This window comes from Cheilinus undulatus, linkage group 13, assembly GCF_018320785.1.
Source record: "Cheilinus undulatus linkage group 13, ASM1832078v1, whole genome shotgun sequence".
Classification (NCBI taxonomy): Eukaryota; Metazoa; Chordata; class Actinopteri; order Labriformes; family Labridae; genus Cheilinus; species Cheilinus undulatus.
The window spans coordinates 36,357,591-36,374,528 of NC_054877.1; the positions used below are offsets into that span (position 1 = coordinate 36,357,591).

A 16,938-nucleotide genomic window follows, 5' to 3' on the forward strand; every position below is an offset into this window, starting at 1 on the left:
AAAAACTTTTGCTAGTGTTCTTCACAAGTCAAAGCTTTATTGGAGAGTGGCAAAGGTAAAGCCACTGTTGGAGAAAACTCAGATTAAATCTCAACTAGAGTTGGCCAAAGGCATGTGGGTGACTCCATGGTCAAGTGAAAGAAAGTTCTTTGGTCTGATGAGACAAAATAGTGCTTTTTGGCCATCAGACAATATGCTATGTTTGGTGGACACCAAGCACATCACTACAAACATACCATCCCCACTGTGAAGCATCATGCCGTGGGGATGCTTCTGGGCAGGTAAAATGGATGAGACAAAATGCAGGAAAATCCTCAAGGACAATCTTATTCAGTCTGCAAAAGAACAACAGCTTGGGAGGCAATTTATTTCCACGCATGACTATGACCTGAAGCAAACACTGAAAGCTACACAGAAATGGTTTAATGACAACCACAATGAATGTTACAGTGGCCAAGTCAAAGCCCAGACCTCAATCCAATAGAGAATGTGTGGCTAGACTTGAAAATGGCTGTTCACGTCTGATTCCTGTGCAATCTGACAGAGCTTGAGCAGTTTTTGCAAAGAAGAGTGGAGTAAAACTGAAGCGTCCAGATGTGCAAGCCCGATTGAGACTTTTTAAAGGCACTGTACTTGGCAAAAGTAGTGGCATTGACCTACAGATATTTCAGTGAGCACTGTCCCTTTAAGAAAAGCGTGCTGAGGGCATCTGCCTGGAAGCAAGGCTGTACAACGCTGCAGACGGGTCCGGTGTGGTGAAATAGCATGTAACCAAAAGGTTGCTTGCAAAATAGTGGCAAACACAGAGACTTTCCGGATGAAAAATAAAATGCTTCAACAATTTTTTTAACAAGGCGTACAACAGAGCCAACACTGGTTTTTGGCTCATTTTCACATAAAACTCACTAAATTACATGGAGTGACTGTACCCATCTGTTGTGCTATATAGCCTAGCTTCCTGGCAGGTGCCCCCAGCATGATCTGCTTAAAGGGACAGCACGCACTAAAATTATTGGAGGGTAATTCTGTTACTGTTGTAACCTCATACAACCCAACTTAAAAATTATCAAAATATCCCTTTAGGTATCTATAAGCATCTAAATTTGCTCTCTGTTTGTTTCATAAGACCAAAGAAATCTTTTCTTTTATTTGAAAAGTTCTCATTCAGTAGTACCCCTTTGACCACACTCCATCATAACACCCCTAGACACAGTGTCCCTGATTGGATGGGGCCATCACTCTTCTTCCACCTGATAACAAGGAAAGTGTGAGCGCAGAGCTGAGAAAACAAACTCAGAGGGAGTCTGACCTCTCTTATTAGGAAGACGTTACTCCACAATATATTTACATATGGTGTGACTGATTTTTGCGCTATCAGCATTCAGAATGTTGCATATTAAGCCTTTAAGAACAGTAAAGACTTTGTGGACAGAGAGGTGTAGATGTAGGATAAATATGCAGCAGTAAAGGCTGTAACTGTAATTCTAGCTCTATTTTTCTCGGTTCGTGCTCTGAGAATATGGCGTGATGCTGCTGAGGTTTGTATTAACACCTGTGCTCTGAGAGGAGGCTCTAACATTAAATCCTTACCCTGTTAATGTTGCCAGGGTGAAGATAAAAGCTGGACATTAAAGAAAAAAACTCTCATCAGCACTCCTTGTGCATTTCTTTTGGCCTGAGTTTCAGGCATGGGAGCCGCCTCCAGAGTTGCTACCTGCTTGACTGCCTCCCTTAGCATGCCCATCCTCCTCTGTCCCGTGACTGGCAGCCTGAGCAGGGGATGGACTTGCATGCCGCTGACGTCTCATGAAGGGGAAAACACTGAGAAGGGGGAAAAAGGAGATTCTTAGTGTGGGGACCTGGATCTGAGTATACTTGATCCTAGAGTCTAGTTTATTTGATCAGTAAGAACACAAGCGTACTGTAATCTGGCACCATGACATTTGAAGAGGTGGTCTTGGCCGATTCACATGTGGTACCTAGAGCTAAAACACACCCTAGTACAGAGTTTTATCAGCAAGTAGAGCTGTTAAGGCAATCCTAAACATCTCCTCTCTCTTCAAAAACCATAGCAGCCATGCAGCACGGATCCATTTCATCCTCAGATATGGAGGGTTTTTTGTGGGCATCTTACAAATAACAGACATCCAAAGTACTTTTAAGAACGGATTCTGTTGTCTCCATAGAGCATAAACAAATGTCAGCACAAGTGTTTGCCATTATTGCTTCTTTCCTCTCCTTTGTGAAGTTAATAACCATGCATGACGCTGACGATGAGGTTACTAATCCTTAGCATCAGGCCATAGCTTCCATGTTTTTTTCATTAATCAGTGATATTGGACATCCTTTACATCTGTTAGTGGATGTAACAAATTTTAAACCAACAAATAGTGTCAAAATGATACTGACTGTGACCAGCATTTTCATTCCCTAAAAAGCGGTGATTTTGGACAGGAGGTTATGGTTGACGTCTGTGTAGTGCTCTTTTCTTTGATTGGCTTATTTTTCAGGGACAAATGCAGTTTACAAAGATTACTGAACTACAATTATCCATTGCACTAACTCGCAGCATTTATAGCTAATGCTAATTTCCAATGCCTGTCCGTTGAAAAGCCTGGGTTGTATAAGATACCATGAAAGCAGAGCAGAGGCAGCAGAGGAGAGGGAGGATTAGTATCACCATCAAGTCACAAAATGGACAGTAAGTATATGGTGGCCATAAATTTGCCTTCCATTTGTTGTTTTTTTATTTCTCTTGTCCTTCTCCCTGCATCCCCCTCTCCTCTTTTCGTGCTGCTCTCCCACCCCTTTCCTATCCAATCCAGTCCTATCAAAATGAGTCTGGTTCTACTCGAGATTCCTGCTTGTTAAAGGGATACTTCAACATTTTGGCAAATTCGCCCAATCCAACAACTGCAAAACGCTCTTGTGGACAAGTTGTGACCTGCAAATTCACCACGCTATAAAATAATCATGGAACATTACGAGACAGAGTTGTTTAAAAGGCAAATGCAAAGCCGGAACCAAGTAACTGCGGCACTGCCACAGGCGCGCACTGTGTCAGTCCGCCCAGTGGTTTACTCAGAAAGTAGTAGTAGTATTTGCTTCATGTGTTGTAATGTTACATAATTATACGTTATTTTTTCATAGCGTGGTGAATGTGCAGGTCCCAACTTGTCTACGAGAGCGTTTTGGAGTTGTTGGATTGTGTATTTGATGAGTTTGATGAGGGAAAGCCGGAAATACCATAAGACTCCATAGAGTTGGTGGATCAGCTGGCATCTCAGCATGGCCGATCTAAAAATAGCTTGCACTGACAACTAAAGGTAACAAACTTATTACTAAGACTATAGGAATTATGGCAATGGGCCAATTTGCCAAAATATTAAAGTATTCCTTTAAAGAGAAGGTTTTCCTCGCCACTTTGACGAGGCCAAATACTGCTAAAGTTGAGCTCATGGCAATTAATGTTGGGTCTTTATATTAATACATCAAAGAGTATGGTCTAGATCAGTGGTTCTCGACTGGTTTTGTGTCAGGACCCATGATCACCTCCATAATGATAAATCACAACCCCAGTTTCTTGTATTTTTCAATCATAACTAAATGTTTCAAATTAAAATAGCTTTTTTTTTCAACAAAAAGATGTGGACATTTCCCTTCAAAATAAAAGCACATCATAGAGCTTTTGCCACATTTTTTTGCCTTGACTACCATACTTTTTGCCTCAAACTTCATTGAAGATCAGTAAACTGTTTGTCTGATCTAAACTACATGCATGCATCCCCAACCACTGAAAATGGATTCATGACCCACTTTTTGGTCCCGACCCACCACTTGAGAACCAATGGTCTAGACCTGCCTCTCTTAAGTTATGAATTGGTGCTATACAAACAAAAAAATGATTAATTGAAGTATCAATCATGCTTAAAGGGATATTTCAGTATTTTTTAAGCTGGGTCATATAAGGGACCTGGCAGTAGAAGTGGTATTAGCCTCCAGTGATTTTAGTGAGCATTGCTCCTTTAAGAAGGACTCTTTAATTGTACCGGCCAGGAAGCTAGGCTATACAGAGTAACAGGTGGGTACAGTTTCTCCCCAGAATTTGGCAGATTTTGGATTAAAATAGGGCACAAAATAATGATGACCCAAATGTACACACTGTCAACAATTTTTTAAACATTTTATGTCATACCCAGAGAACCTGTGTTTTTGTCAAAATTTTGCAATGCAAGAGCACGTAACTGGTTTTAAAAGCCTGCATCGCAACATAGTAATAAAAACACACAGGCTTTCTGGGTAAAATATATCGCACTACAAATTTTTTATTTATTTATTTATTTATTTTTTTTTTTTTCAAAAGTGTGTACATTTGAGTCTACACTGTTTTGCGACCCATTTTGACCAAAAATTCTATAATGCTTAATTCTGCTGAGAATCTGTACCCATCTGTTACACAGTATAGTCTAGCTTCCTGGGCGGTACAACCAGCGAGTCCTTCTTCAAGGAATGATCCCCGCCGAAATCACTGGAAAAATCACTTCATACAGCCCAACTTTAAAAATACTGAAATATCCCTTTAAGCACAGTACAAAACAGTTGTGAAACTGCCCTTTGAGAATGAATGTATTTGTTAAAAAGTGTTAACTGGTGTGACCTTTTACCTTTTCTTTGTCTCCTGAGGGACAATTGCTTTGGCTAGCATGTTCTTGTAAAGGTCAGACTTTAGATATCTTGGGTAAGAGTCCTGTGCATACAAAAGAGACAGATTAATAAGTGTATCACACAACATTGCCGTTGTTGACTGCTTTATCTATTGATGAGAAATGAAGAAAGTAAACATTTACAGAAGAAACCCAACTGCATGTTTTGACCTAATTAAATCTATTTGCAACCAAATTTTCATGAAGGGTTTTTTAAATTTTGTTAACCAAGGGACTTTTACACTGAAAAGTTGTCAGAAGTGGCACCCCTCAGGGATCAATACTTGGCCCACTAGGGTACCAAAAATATGGACAGTATGCTGATAACGCTGAATCATAAATTTACTTGTCTTCTGCAGTTCAAAACCCTAGTTAAGTGCATCGTAGGCATTATTTAATATCTGACAACTTGTTTGTGCTTGAAAGGACGTGTCTTTGACCTTACTCATGCACTTTACTAGCATAACTTCTGAATCATTTATAAAAGGACCATACTGAGACAGACTGAAGAGGACAAGCCTCATCTACTATTGTTTTGACTATTTTAATGCCTGTGCCACTGGTGTGCTACACAAACTAAACTAAAAACATGCTGTAGACTGAGTCCTGACAAGCGATATCATAATTATCCTCTGAATATATGATTTAAATATCATAATCTCTATAACATCACATATTTAGAAAAACTGAATTGTAGTTGAAAGAGTTCTGACCTTCTTCATGAGAAAGTAGATGTGCATTTGTGCATCGTCCATGACAAAACGATGCGGATGTCTGATCCCTTCTAGGGTTTTATCCATCGTCTTGCTGTCGATATTGACCCATCGCGCAGCTCCAGGAGCCAGGAAATTTCTGAATCATACAGAAAATGATGGACTGTTGGAGAATTGTTAAATATTGTTGTGAATTTCTTGTATGCATATGTGTCTGTATGCTTACTTGTAGATCTCTTCCACTTTCTCGATGATCCTGGAACTCTCTCCATGTCTGACATCCTCACACGCCTGCCAGAAACACAGGTTCTCCGCTAGCAGAGGGACAGACATCAAGATTAATCATATACAGGACAAGAAACAACAGTGATGCAGGAAAAAAAGAATCACATATCAAACTTCAAATAGCTGCTCTCTGTGGAAATCCCAGAAGAACATAACTCCCCAGCAATAATTTATTCATCCATATGAAGGAATGTTCCGTATTATATCCTTTACTTTCCTTTAATTTTTTATCTTAGTCTTTAATCTGTCTTACTTGCACATCTCTCTTCTCTTACTAACTATTTTCATCCTCTCAGCAAACCTAGTGCTCTTTTTCTCTACATCAGATTCTGTCCAGAGTGGTTCTCTTGAATGGATAGAAGAATAAAAATACACTTGACATTCATAAACCAAAATCTAATCCATTCATCCACATGTCCAAGTTGGCATTAGTGCCAAATTTAAGTACTCCCCTCCTGGTGAGCCTGAGATGTCACAATCATAAGTATCCGACAGAAAAATAACAAGAGAAGTGTTTTAGGATACCTGAATATAACTAAGTTGACCTTGAGGATTTGTCTTCACTTCTAAATTGTTTCTTATTTGCATCATGATAGTGCATTATTTTTTCCACTACAGGTGTTTCCATTGTGTTGATTGACTCAACACACTAGCATACCACTTTTTGAAATATGGCTACATATGTTTTCTGTGATATCACAGTGATCTTAAAGTTTTAAACAGGCAAAATTTTAACAGGCAAAAGTATGCATGCCCCTGCCCATTTCTTTTTCAGTAACTTGTTGACAATTTTGTCACCCATTTTGGTGATGATCCGCGCACCCGTTCGGTTTTTCTCGGACTTCGAATTTTGAACACCATAGCAATCAATGGGAGCGTGAGTTCCTCGGTGGCGCTGTTTAGGCGTGGGTCTGCTGCCTCAGATGGCCATTCTAGTTTAATTTAAAATAGTTTTAGTTCCTGTTTGTCTTTTAAGATGTATGTAACTGGAAAAAAATATTGATTTATTCATTTATAAATACAAACATTGACCAGTTCATCCTGGAGGATGTTTGTGTTTGATGTTAAAAACTTCTCACCGGCGCTTATTGTTGCTACATAACAAAAAAATAAATCCAGCTTTCCTTAAGAGAATCTGTAAAGCTGTTTTAAAATAGCTCTATGTGCTTCAAATTTCTGTATTTCAAGGAAATATCACACAGAAGACAACAAGACAATGCAAAGGAATCCTGCCCTAACACAGGCAGCAGCTGCAGACCTGAAAACTACCCTAAAAAAGATGAACCATATTAGTTTCTCTTCCGCTACTGTAAGAAGTCCTGCCCTTCATGACGAGGGCAGAGCTGTTCTAAAAGTTGAACGATTTTCAACCTAGAGCCATTTGAGTGTGACAAAAACAGCTGGCACTGAGGGCGTTTTTTTAATGAATGAATTATAAATAAGAGCTGCCAGTGCTAAAACAGAAAAGAACCATACACCACTGCTTCTTTCTCAGGCAGCCATGATAAGTCTATCTTAGATGGTTTCAACATTACGGCTAACAGTCCAACACAGAAGCAATGCAGAATGTATGACTGAGGTCTATTTGACTGCTAAATCTTGGCAGAGGTCAAATCTTAAGTTCAGCCTTAAGTCTAACACTTTAAAGCAGATTCCATGTCTGACATCAGGCAGATCCATCTTATAAAGCTCCAATCTGAAATGACTGTGCAAGGTCTGAGAAAGCACCGGACCAACCAGCCTCATTTGAGGAGACCAAGCCGGTAATTACGGGTGGGGTTTAGTTGTACTGGGCCAGGGTAGTAATGGCTGCTGCAGGTGTAGCAATTAGCTTGGATTAGCTATAGTATCATGGCAGTTTTATCAGAACTGGACCACACTGCTTTACTAAACAAGAGCAAAGAACCATTGAAAGCTTCTCTTGGAAGGTAAGGTGTTTTTGCTCTTCTTCCGACCTGCTTTGGCATAAGTTTGCAAATGTTATGGCGGCTTTAGTTGTACTATAAGATGGTAGCGCATCTGTTGGTGTAGTGATTAGCTTGGATGTAGCTACAGCAGCAGTTTTATCCTAACTAGGTCACATTCCTTTATTAAAAAAAGCAAAGAACCGCACTGAAAGCTTCTCTTATTGGAGACGATTTTTTCGCTTCAAACCAGCTTCGGCATGAGCGTGTGACAGTTAAGGCAGGGTTTAATTGTATTGCTAGCTGGTGAAGCTATTAACGTGGATGTAGCTTAGCGACAGTTTTTATCAGATCTGGAGTTTTCACAGATGGATGTGAAATATATTCCATGAGACAGTCTACCTGTCGTGTCAGGTTGCCTTGAGTCCAATGAGAGTTGTTCAAAATGAAAGCAATTCCCTTACTAAGGTTTCTTAGATATTGGATTAAAAGTATAGGACTAATGAGGGGACAGAGATACAGATAACTTGAAAAATACTGCTTCATGTTCAGCTGGCACAAACCCTTACAGGAATGTGTAAAAAAGCCAGATTATAAATCTGAATCTCTCATGTCTGAAACTTTATCTTACCGCTGAACTCTTTCTCCAGATATGTCATGAACTCTTTTCTTCCCATGGAATCGTTGAGAAGCTCCATGAAGCTGAAGCTCCAACGCTCCACTCGTAAACGTGTTGGTACAGGCACCCTGGCCACAGAAACACAACATCAAAACAAAAATAAACCAAGTACATTCAAATAACACACTACTGTAATGACTTTGAATTACAACAAGAATGTGACGTGTTGAGAAGAGCTAATACCAGCAGTAATGCATTATTGTTGTAATTTCTGTGTATCTGTGTGTATTTTCTCACGTTTCTGAATTCATCGTCCAGTGTGCTGTGTCATCAGAGATCCAGGGGTTGCTGGGAAGACAGCCTTGCATAATGGGGTCGTGGTTGAGGTACTGCTCGCTGTATTTCACAAAACTACACAACAACACATATACACACAGAGTATTATTGTATCAGAGCTGCAGATCATAACAGTAAATGGCCACTAATTCCAAGTTGCCTCAGGAAGCATCCATTAAAGGCTCTTATAGTAGGAGCACTAAACCTTGTGCGCATGGTGTGTACAAAGACGTCGAGTTCGGAAAAGGCAGCTTCAAGTCCATTAGTCCCCCCTGTGCATGTGTGCCTGCCCAAGTTTGTGTGTCTTTATGTGAGTGTAAGCAACACATACCCTTCTAGGCAGATGGATGACTTTACACGATTTCTTCCAAGGGCCCTTTTACAGGTTTCGATCTATAAAAAAATGCCAAAAACCAAATGAGGAGCTGTAAACACAGCTTTTATCTACAGCCATTGACTTTAAGTGATAGTGTGTTAATTACGCATGGTGTTTACCTCACTTTTGTAGTAGTCACTGTTCTAGTTCTGAGGAGAGAGACACATAGGCCTCACTTTAGGTCACACAATGACTGAATTATACATTTATATAGTAATATCATTCACAAAAGACAGACTCTGTGTTTACTTACACAATGAGCAGCATTAATATTAAGAGGATGTATTTTGTTGAACAAGGATAGGAAAGAGTGAGAATATTTAAAAACGAACAATTTTTGTAGTCCTACTCGATAGTAGGGATTGCATTCAAATCTGTCGCAATATTTAAATGAATTTGGGGAAATTCAGCAAATCTATGCATGTTTCCAGCTGTTATGTGAGTGTTTAGGATTCCAAAGGATGAGCGGTAGGTGGCGCTACTCATGGGAAAAAGAAAAAACTACAGAGGGAAAAGATTGCATTACTGTTCATAACCAGTTTCTTAGAAGTTTGTGAAGTGATGGAAGACAGATGGAGGATTTTATCACATAAATGGAGGGGGGATAGAGCATCTTTAACAGACTTTTCCCCATACCATACTCCACCAGTAAACAGAAAGCACAACTTTTTTAATGCCCACCCCAGCCTCCCTTGTTGTGATGTGAATTCTGGCTCTTCTTAGAAATCCAGATCATTTCAAGACAGCCTGGCTGCAGACCGTTCATCCCTGAATGCCTCTCTCATACACCATTCATATGAGACACCATAAACGCTAAAACTTTCTAATTAAACTGGATAAAACTTTGGTTTAGGGTTAGAGTAAGGGTTAGGGTAACAGGATACCAAAAATTAAAAGTTAAAAACATAACTTCCAAAACCTAATTCTAAAACGTTTAATAAAGCAGAGGAAACAGTCTACTTATAGGGAAAAAAGCTCATCCCCCATGTAAACATTCCAGCACAGCAAGTCTAGCTTACTTTGCTCAGTTGGCTGTGACAGCTGTGTAGATAGCAAAGCTATCTGGATAAAGGAGCTGCATAAATAACAGAGCTACACTGATTATGAAGCTACGTAGCGAACGTAGCTAAAGCTAACTTACAAAGCAGCTACATAAGCTACATAGCTTAGTTAGCTTTAGCTATATTTCTAAAGCAAACTAGCTATAGACAATGGAGTTATATAGCTAATGTAGCTATGTAACTAATGTAGCCAACATAGCAAACACAGCTACAGCTAAGCTCATAAAGCAGCTATGTAAGCTACATAGATTCATTATCTACGTAGCTGCATTAGCTTTGACTACATTTGCAAAAGCTCATGTTGCAAAAGCTTACTTAGCTACACTGGCTTATGTGGTAATGTTAACTAGGTAACTATGTTGGCTTTAGCTAAAGCTAGGAGCTAAAGCGAGCCACCATTTATGTAACTACTTCAAAAACAGGCCTATTCTAGAATACAACTCTGGATTAGACCTCTTGCCTTTTTCTCTTTTTTTATGAAATGTAGCTTAGTCTGTAACGTTTGCAGTGAGGTTATTTCACGAATGTAACTGCCGGACTTTTTTTATGAACACCACTGAAGTAAAAAAAAAAAAAAGTATGTTTATGAGAAATGAGGGAGAAAAGCTGTTAAAAAGGCACTGCTAACTTAGTTTATGGTTAATTTGCCCCTAGTCATATGTTTTGCTAGTAGCTTAGCATGCAGGAATACCTAAATCAGAGAACTGGTGTATGGGCTGTTATTTGAATGAGAGGTGGACATGTGAGTTCTGACTGGTCTCCACTACAGACTTGTGTTAACTGAGTCATCTTTGTATTTGAATGTCCAAAACTGATGTTACTCTAAGGCTTATGCAAGGTATAAACAACTTCTTAGTGCAGCACATCATTTCCATGCTGTGTATTGACACTATGTCAAATTGCATCATCCCTGTTAAACAAATTACATTCAATTCAACCTCAGTTTATTAGTAATGTTGCTGAAATGCTGTTGAATGAGTGTTTAATCTTACAACAAAATGCTTATAAGACTATATTTCATCAATTATAAAGCACACCTCACGTAGTCACTTACTTTGAATTTCCCAGCAGCAAGAAAATTGAATTTAAAAAAACAGGGAGAAATTATGTAATCACATGAGATTTTATTGGAGGTTTTTATGGTTAAACAGTGAGTAATGAAATGTGATGATGCCACTAACCAGAGTCACTCGTGAGCTGAAGTTATTTGGTCTCTCCAGACCCATGTCCAACACATTTGGTGCCCCAGGCTGAAACAGTACACATGTACATAAAGACATTATTAAAAGGGTAATATGTTTGTCATTACAGTTGTATTGTGTTGTATAGTGTGAGTGTGAGTGATGACGATGAGAACATGCGTGTGAGTAAGCACTTATCCTTCCTTTAGCTTCCCTCCCCCAAAACCCTCCTCCTCATTCTCCCTGCTCAGTGCCTCTTTACTTCACCTCAGCTTCTCTTCCCTTTTGTTGATCATCCTCTTTCTCTCAGTCCAAGTATCAAATGGACTGCTGTAATGTTTAAAGCAAATAGCAGAAATATAAGGTGAAATGTGATCTTCCTTTCCTCTCTATTTCTGATTCTCGTCTTCTCTATTTCTCTCTCCCACTCTCTTTTTCCTCTGTTGAAAGCCACAGCTTTTACCAGATGGGTTGAATATTTTATGGAGGAGGCAGAAGGGACTGTGAGTGAACATTGGTGGGGCATCTAAATGTTTTAAATACTGTTAACTATATTTCTCTACTTTGTAGCAAAGTTAATCAAAATATAGTGCTGCATAAAACAGTGTTTTAAGAAAGCAATGTGGTAGAGTATTACATAGTACAGTGTAGTGATGTGTGATACAATATTCCAATCTGCAAAAGACACTGTAGTGTTTGTGGTGTTTGGTTTAATACTGCTGTGATGAGCAACATACTGTAGTAAAGAACTGTATGGGTATTTCCAATTTGCCTCTGTAGTGTCCTATATAGTTTATTGTTATTCTATACAACACAGGACAGAAAAACTGTGTAGAAGGCTGCTATATCAAATTCTATAGCACTATGGACTGTAAAGAACAATGTGATGTAGTATAATCCAGCAAAAGACAGAGAGAGAGCAGCACTGTACAGTATTTACAGTTCAGATATAAAAGGCGTGGGCTATGAAAAACAAGTTAAACAAAAGAATGACAATGAATTGTACCTTTCCTGAGCTGCTGTTAACTCTTTGTTGGTAATTTCATGAATTGATTGATATATGTCAGAACAAATTAAGTGAGTATAATGACTGCTGCTGCTGCTGTTTCACATAAAACCTCCACAGATGGAGGCCATGGTGTTGGTGCTCCTGCTGTCACATACTGCGCCAACCAAACCACTCAGCCCCCTTGGATATCTTAACCTTTTATGTACTTTATAAATCAAGATAATCAAGTACTATAGCATAGCAGATGCATGGAATATTATAGTTTAGTATAGGATAAAATAGTGTAGTTTACAAAAGCATAGCATAGTGGAGTATTGTACAGTATTGTACGGTATAGTAAAGTGGGATTTCAATATAGGATAGTATATCAAAGTGTACTGTAGTATAGTTTATAGTATATAGTATGGTACAGTGCAGTGTAGTATAGTATAGTATGGTATAGTAAGTTTAGTGTAGAGTAGTGTAGTGTAGTTTAGTTAAGTATAGAATAGTATAGTATAGTATAGTATAGTATAGTATAGTATAGTATAATGTGTTGTACATTACAGTTTAGTACAGTACAGTCCAGTATAGATGAGGTGGTATTATAATATAGTGTAGTGCTAAGTGTTGTAGAAAGTGTACTACTACAGTCAATAGTAGAATAAAAGTGAACATACCGGGGGTCTGTTGATGAGCCAGTAGGCCTGCTCCTGACATTCAAGAACAATGCGGTCTGCCTTCCTCCTCTGTTTGGATGCTCTAAACATAAATCACACTGTTAGTGTGGCCGTGTGTGTGCAGCCTGATGTGTGCTTTAGTTTGTGTGGCTGGTTGTGTGAGTGTGTTCACCTGAGCTGCTCTCTAGCTTGCATCACCACAAAGTCCCAGGTGTGGTTGATCCTCTTGTGCAGCACACTGTATCTCTCCTAAAAGAGAGAGAGGGGCAAACAAAGAACAAAGAGGACAACAAATCACAAGGTAATAATGCTATTTACTATGAACACACTGTTATCTTCTCTTTGACAGAAAAACATGCACTTTGCTTACCTTTTCATATTCCATCAGTTCTCCTTGTTTTCTTATATTCTTCTTAGCTAGATAGATTGCTAATGGGACAGAAAGAAGAAAAAAACAGAACAGTTAGGAGAGAAAAGGGTTAGAATTCATAAGATATCCATAACTTGTACATATTTTCAACAGGATTTATGCAAGTAACTACATAAAATTGTTCTTGCTTCAATTAATAGTCTCTCACATTGAGTCGTGTCACAGTGAGGGGAAAATTGATGTTTTGCCTTTAAATAAAATATATACTGTGTTTCATTGGAAGCCTTTTTCTGTAACTAAACCAAAAAAGCCTACCATTTACTTTACCCTTGACCTTTTTGGCATATCCTTACCATAGTCCAGCTCTGAGGCAGGCCAGCGGGTACTGGTCCAAAAGTATGGAGTCTGAAAAAAAACAAGTGACATATTCAGTCATTTATGATGGAGATTGATAGTGAAGCAGCAGCAGCAACTGATGATGAAAAAGGGGCAGCAGAGAGTGGCAGATGGATGAGGGATTAGGAGGTGGGCTAATGGAGTGAGAGGGAGAAATGGAGATGGACAGTGATAGAGAGATAGAGATGCTTAAGTCCAAAGTGCTTTTGAAGTGGAAGGATGGACAGTGAGATTTTTAGGAGCAGGCAGAGTGGACATCCAGCATGAGGGATGAGAAATTTACCTGGAAGCGGTAGGGAGTCTCATCTGGCCTTAACACAAGGGATCTGGGCTCTTTAAGAGGGTAAATATACCCATATTTCACCAGCATGCCACCAACATGCAGAGACTCTGTGAAACAAATTTGAAAAAACAAATTAACCTTACACTTTAATAACCCTTACATTTAAAGTTCCTGTGAGGACCTTTTGTTTTGTGTTGTTTCTAATGCCCAGTGTAGACAAAGCAGCTCATCTTATTATTTTAATTATCCTGACTTATAAATAAACATGAAGGGTTTTCAGAGAAAAATCTCTGCTGTCTTCCTTTAACTGCAAATGTTTGAAAAATAAGGCCAACACTTTCAAAACCTTTTGATGCCACATGCTTTCAAACAATACAATATCCATTATTTTAGTAATAATTGTAAAAAATAAGCTTAATAGTTAAAAATAAATAACCTATACAAACTGGGTACAAGTCAATCTCAGGGATAGATATCCAGTAAAGCCTAATGCTCATACCTTAGTATACTTATATCTCATAGGATGTCAGGAAACCTGAATTTTAAACTTTGATAGGACACTGGTAACCTTGCAAAGCTAATGGATTCCATATCCAGCATCAGGTGGATCAATCTTGCAAAGCTCTGGGGTAAAATGCTTTTTTCCACCAGACCAATCAGCGTCATGATATTTTTGCTATTCTCCCAACCAGCTTTGGCAAAAGTTTAATTTACCAACTGGCTCCACTGATAGTGAAAACACCAACAGCTGCCTGTCCAGCTCACACTGTGTGGTTTATTCTCTAGCACACACCTACTAAATCCTTTTTGTTGCTCTGACTGGCCTGTAATTAATGTGAGGGACAGAACATTTGTCCAATGACCCTCTGAGATTTATTTTGAACTGACTATGGGGTGTTGCCCAACGTGAAGTATATATATATACCATGCAATGGATATGAAAAACTGTCAATCCAGCATTTCAGGTTAAGAGACTAGTAAAAATCAAGCATTATCAATACCAGACTCATGCAAATTGTCTTAATAATACAAGTACATTAGCAGCAATTCTGTACTTAAATGTGTTTCTGTGCAATTTAGACAGTGTTCAGGAATTCATCTGCAATTTAATGGATTCAGATCTCTTCTTTGTACCTGTTGTATGAAGGTTATTTAAAGCTATAATACTTCCTGTTACTACCTATCATTAGTATAACAAACAATGTGCTGTTTGCAAACATTTGCTATTGAAAAAGCGTTAAAATTTGACAACCTTGTCTAGTAGGGATAGATTAAATCCAAATGCCTGTGCTGTAGACATACATTTCTTTTATACTAAGCTGGGCTAGGTTTTTATTGATTACAGTGCCATAGTTGCTGGCACACACAGGAGCTATTGATTTCATTAGGGATAAATCTCTCACATCCAACATTAAATATAAAACATGATTTGGCTCCAGGGAATAAAAGTAAAAAAAAAAGGCTGTGGACCAAAATGAGTCATACATATTATTTTAAAAACCTGCTGCCTGTCAGCAGTCTCTCTCAAAACAACACTTTGTTCCTGGGATGAAATGCATAATCAATCTTCAGTCTCTCCTCATTTGTTAAAGAGCCCTACTTTTATGACTGACAGCTTCCAAAAAAAGCTGTGTGATGCATTTTAATCAGCTCTTACCACTCTCTCTCTTTATCCCTCGCTTATACCCACTCCTCTCTTCCCTCCTTTAGTGTGCTTTGAGGCCACAGAGACCAGCAGGCTCATTTTTTCTAACTTCTAATTTAGTTCAGGTGCGATAAAGTCTCCTGAGGCGCAAAACTCCACAGGGACACTAATCAAACCCCCAGATCATCAGGTGAGTTAATGAAACTGGGATCCTCTGGGGCTAACCCCGGTCCTTGTTTACTGGAAACAGCAACCCCCATAATACACTCCTGAACAATTCACTTCCACGTCAGGTGGAGGGAAAGCTCCATATCCTGGCAACACTCTAGCAACGACACAACAAACCGAGACAGAGAATCACAGGAAAGTCTCCTTCTCTGTCTGAAATGTATACATCGATACTGCTGCTTACCCTCCTCGCTGATATTGTATTTCTGCATCAGCCATTCAATTATATCCCGGCCTGAAAAAAGAGGCACAGAGTCAGAAAAGAGACAAGAAATAAAGGGACAAACTTCTTCTACTTTACTCTGCAAAGCACACACTCTTCTCCCAAATTCACTGCTGCATTATGCATGACCAGTGGGACCCAAACACTGGCTGCAAAGTGCAGGTCCACACACAGATGCTGATGCACACTGACATACAGCACACACAGGAATATACACACCTGTCATGGCGTGTGGTATGACAGTAATAAGGAGCCTCTGGTTTCTCATCTTCATGCCCATGTCAGGGTCCTGCATGGCCACAATCACTTTCTCCATCTGTCAAGGAGGTGCGTACACATGAAGTCACGCAAGCAGACACAAAATGAAACCACTTAAAACATGCAAAGTCAAATATTTGTTCAATCTAGGCATATATTTTAACTATTCTATCGTTAATAACTTGATTTATCTTAGCTTACGTGCATGTTTGTGATGTTTTTCGGATTTTCACAGGCTCGTGTCTACAGCTTAGCATGTCAGAAAATAAAAATAAAACGAAGGAAACAAATTTGTGTAGTTACCTTTCGAAAGCACGCCATTTGCTCCCGGTTCCAGCCTCCTTTAGCCAGGGTGTTGATGGTCATCTTGCAGGCTGCTTGGGATCACTCGGCGGGACGGTGGAAAGTGCAGGAGCGAAGTGCTGTCGGGAGCGCGCGGCACTGAGTGCACCAGTGATTCCTTTTTTTTCTCCACGAGGCGGTCTGGAGCCTGGCATGCACGCGCCGATAGATTATAAAGGATTATACGGTCGATTATATTTAATTCTACGTTTGTTTGTAACAATAAACTTTGTTGTGTTGCCATCAGCGTCTCTTCTCTAATCTGTTCATGTTGTTTTTAATAGCTTCATGCAATCGATTATTCCTGATGAAAGAGGGCACAAAACTTCGAATATTTAAAGGAACAT

The 16,938-nt window shown here is 39.2% G+C and overlaps 1 protein-coding gene across 1 annotated transcript; it reads right to left on the bottom strand.

Moving 5' to 3' along the window:
• Nucleotides 1-200: 200 nt before the first annotated feature.
• Nucleotides 201-16,656, bottom strand: rgs11 (regulator of G protein signaling 11). Its single transcript, XM_041803671.1, has 17 exons — nt 16,553-16,656; nt 16,211-16,307; nt 15,953-16,003; nt 13,896-14,002; nt 13,570-13,621; nt 13,217-13,275; nt 13,019-13,095; nt 12,847-12,928; nt 11,179-11,247; nt 9,056-9,079; nt 8,892-8,953; nt 8,522-8,635; nt 8,237-8,352; nt 5,643-5,730; nt 5,417-5,555; nt 4,665-4,747; nt 201-1,821 (listed from the first exon to the last, which is right to left on the bottom strand). Exons 1-17 carry the CDS (start codon nt 16,613-16,615, stop codon nt 1,683-1,685), a joined length of 1,422 nt encoding a protein of 473 aa, XP_041659605.1. The 5' UTR covers nt 16,616-16,656; the 3' UTR covers nt 201-1,682.
• Between the last annotated feature and the right edge of the window lie 282 nt (nt 16,657-16,938).

Excerpts from the sequence above, each read along its gene's own strand:
- rgs11 (XM_041803671.1), bottom strand. The coding sequence starts at position 16,615 with ATGACCATCAACACCCTGGCTAAAGGAGGCTGGAACCGGGAGCAAATG. Across the intron at positions 8,636-8,891 it reads TCATCCATCTGCCTAGAAGG|TTTTGTGAAATACAGCGAGC; the intron begins GTATGTGTTGCT and ends GTTGTTGTGTAG. Across the intron at positions 8,353-8,521 it reads TGGACGATGAATTCAGAAAC|GGTGCCTGTACCAACACGTT; the intron begins GTGAGAAAATAC and ends TTCTGTGGCCAG.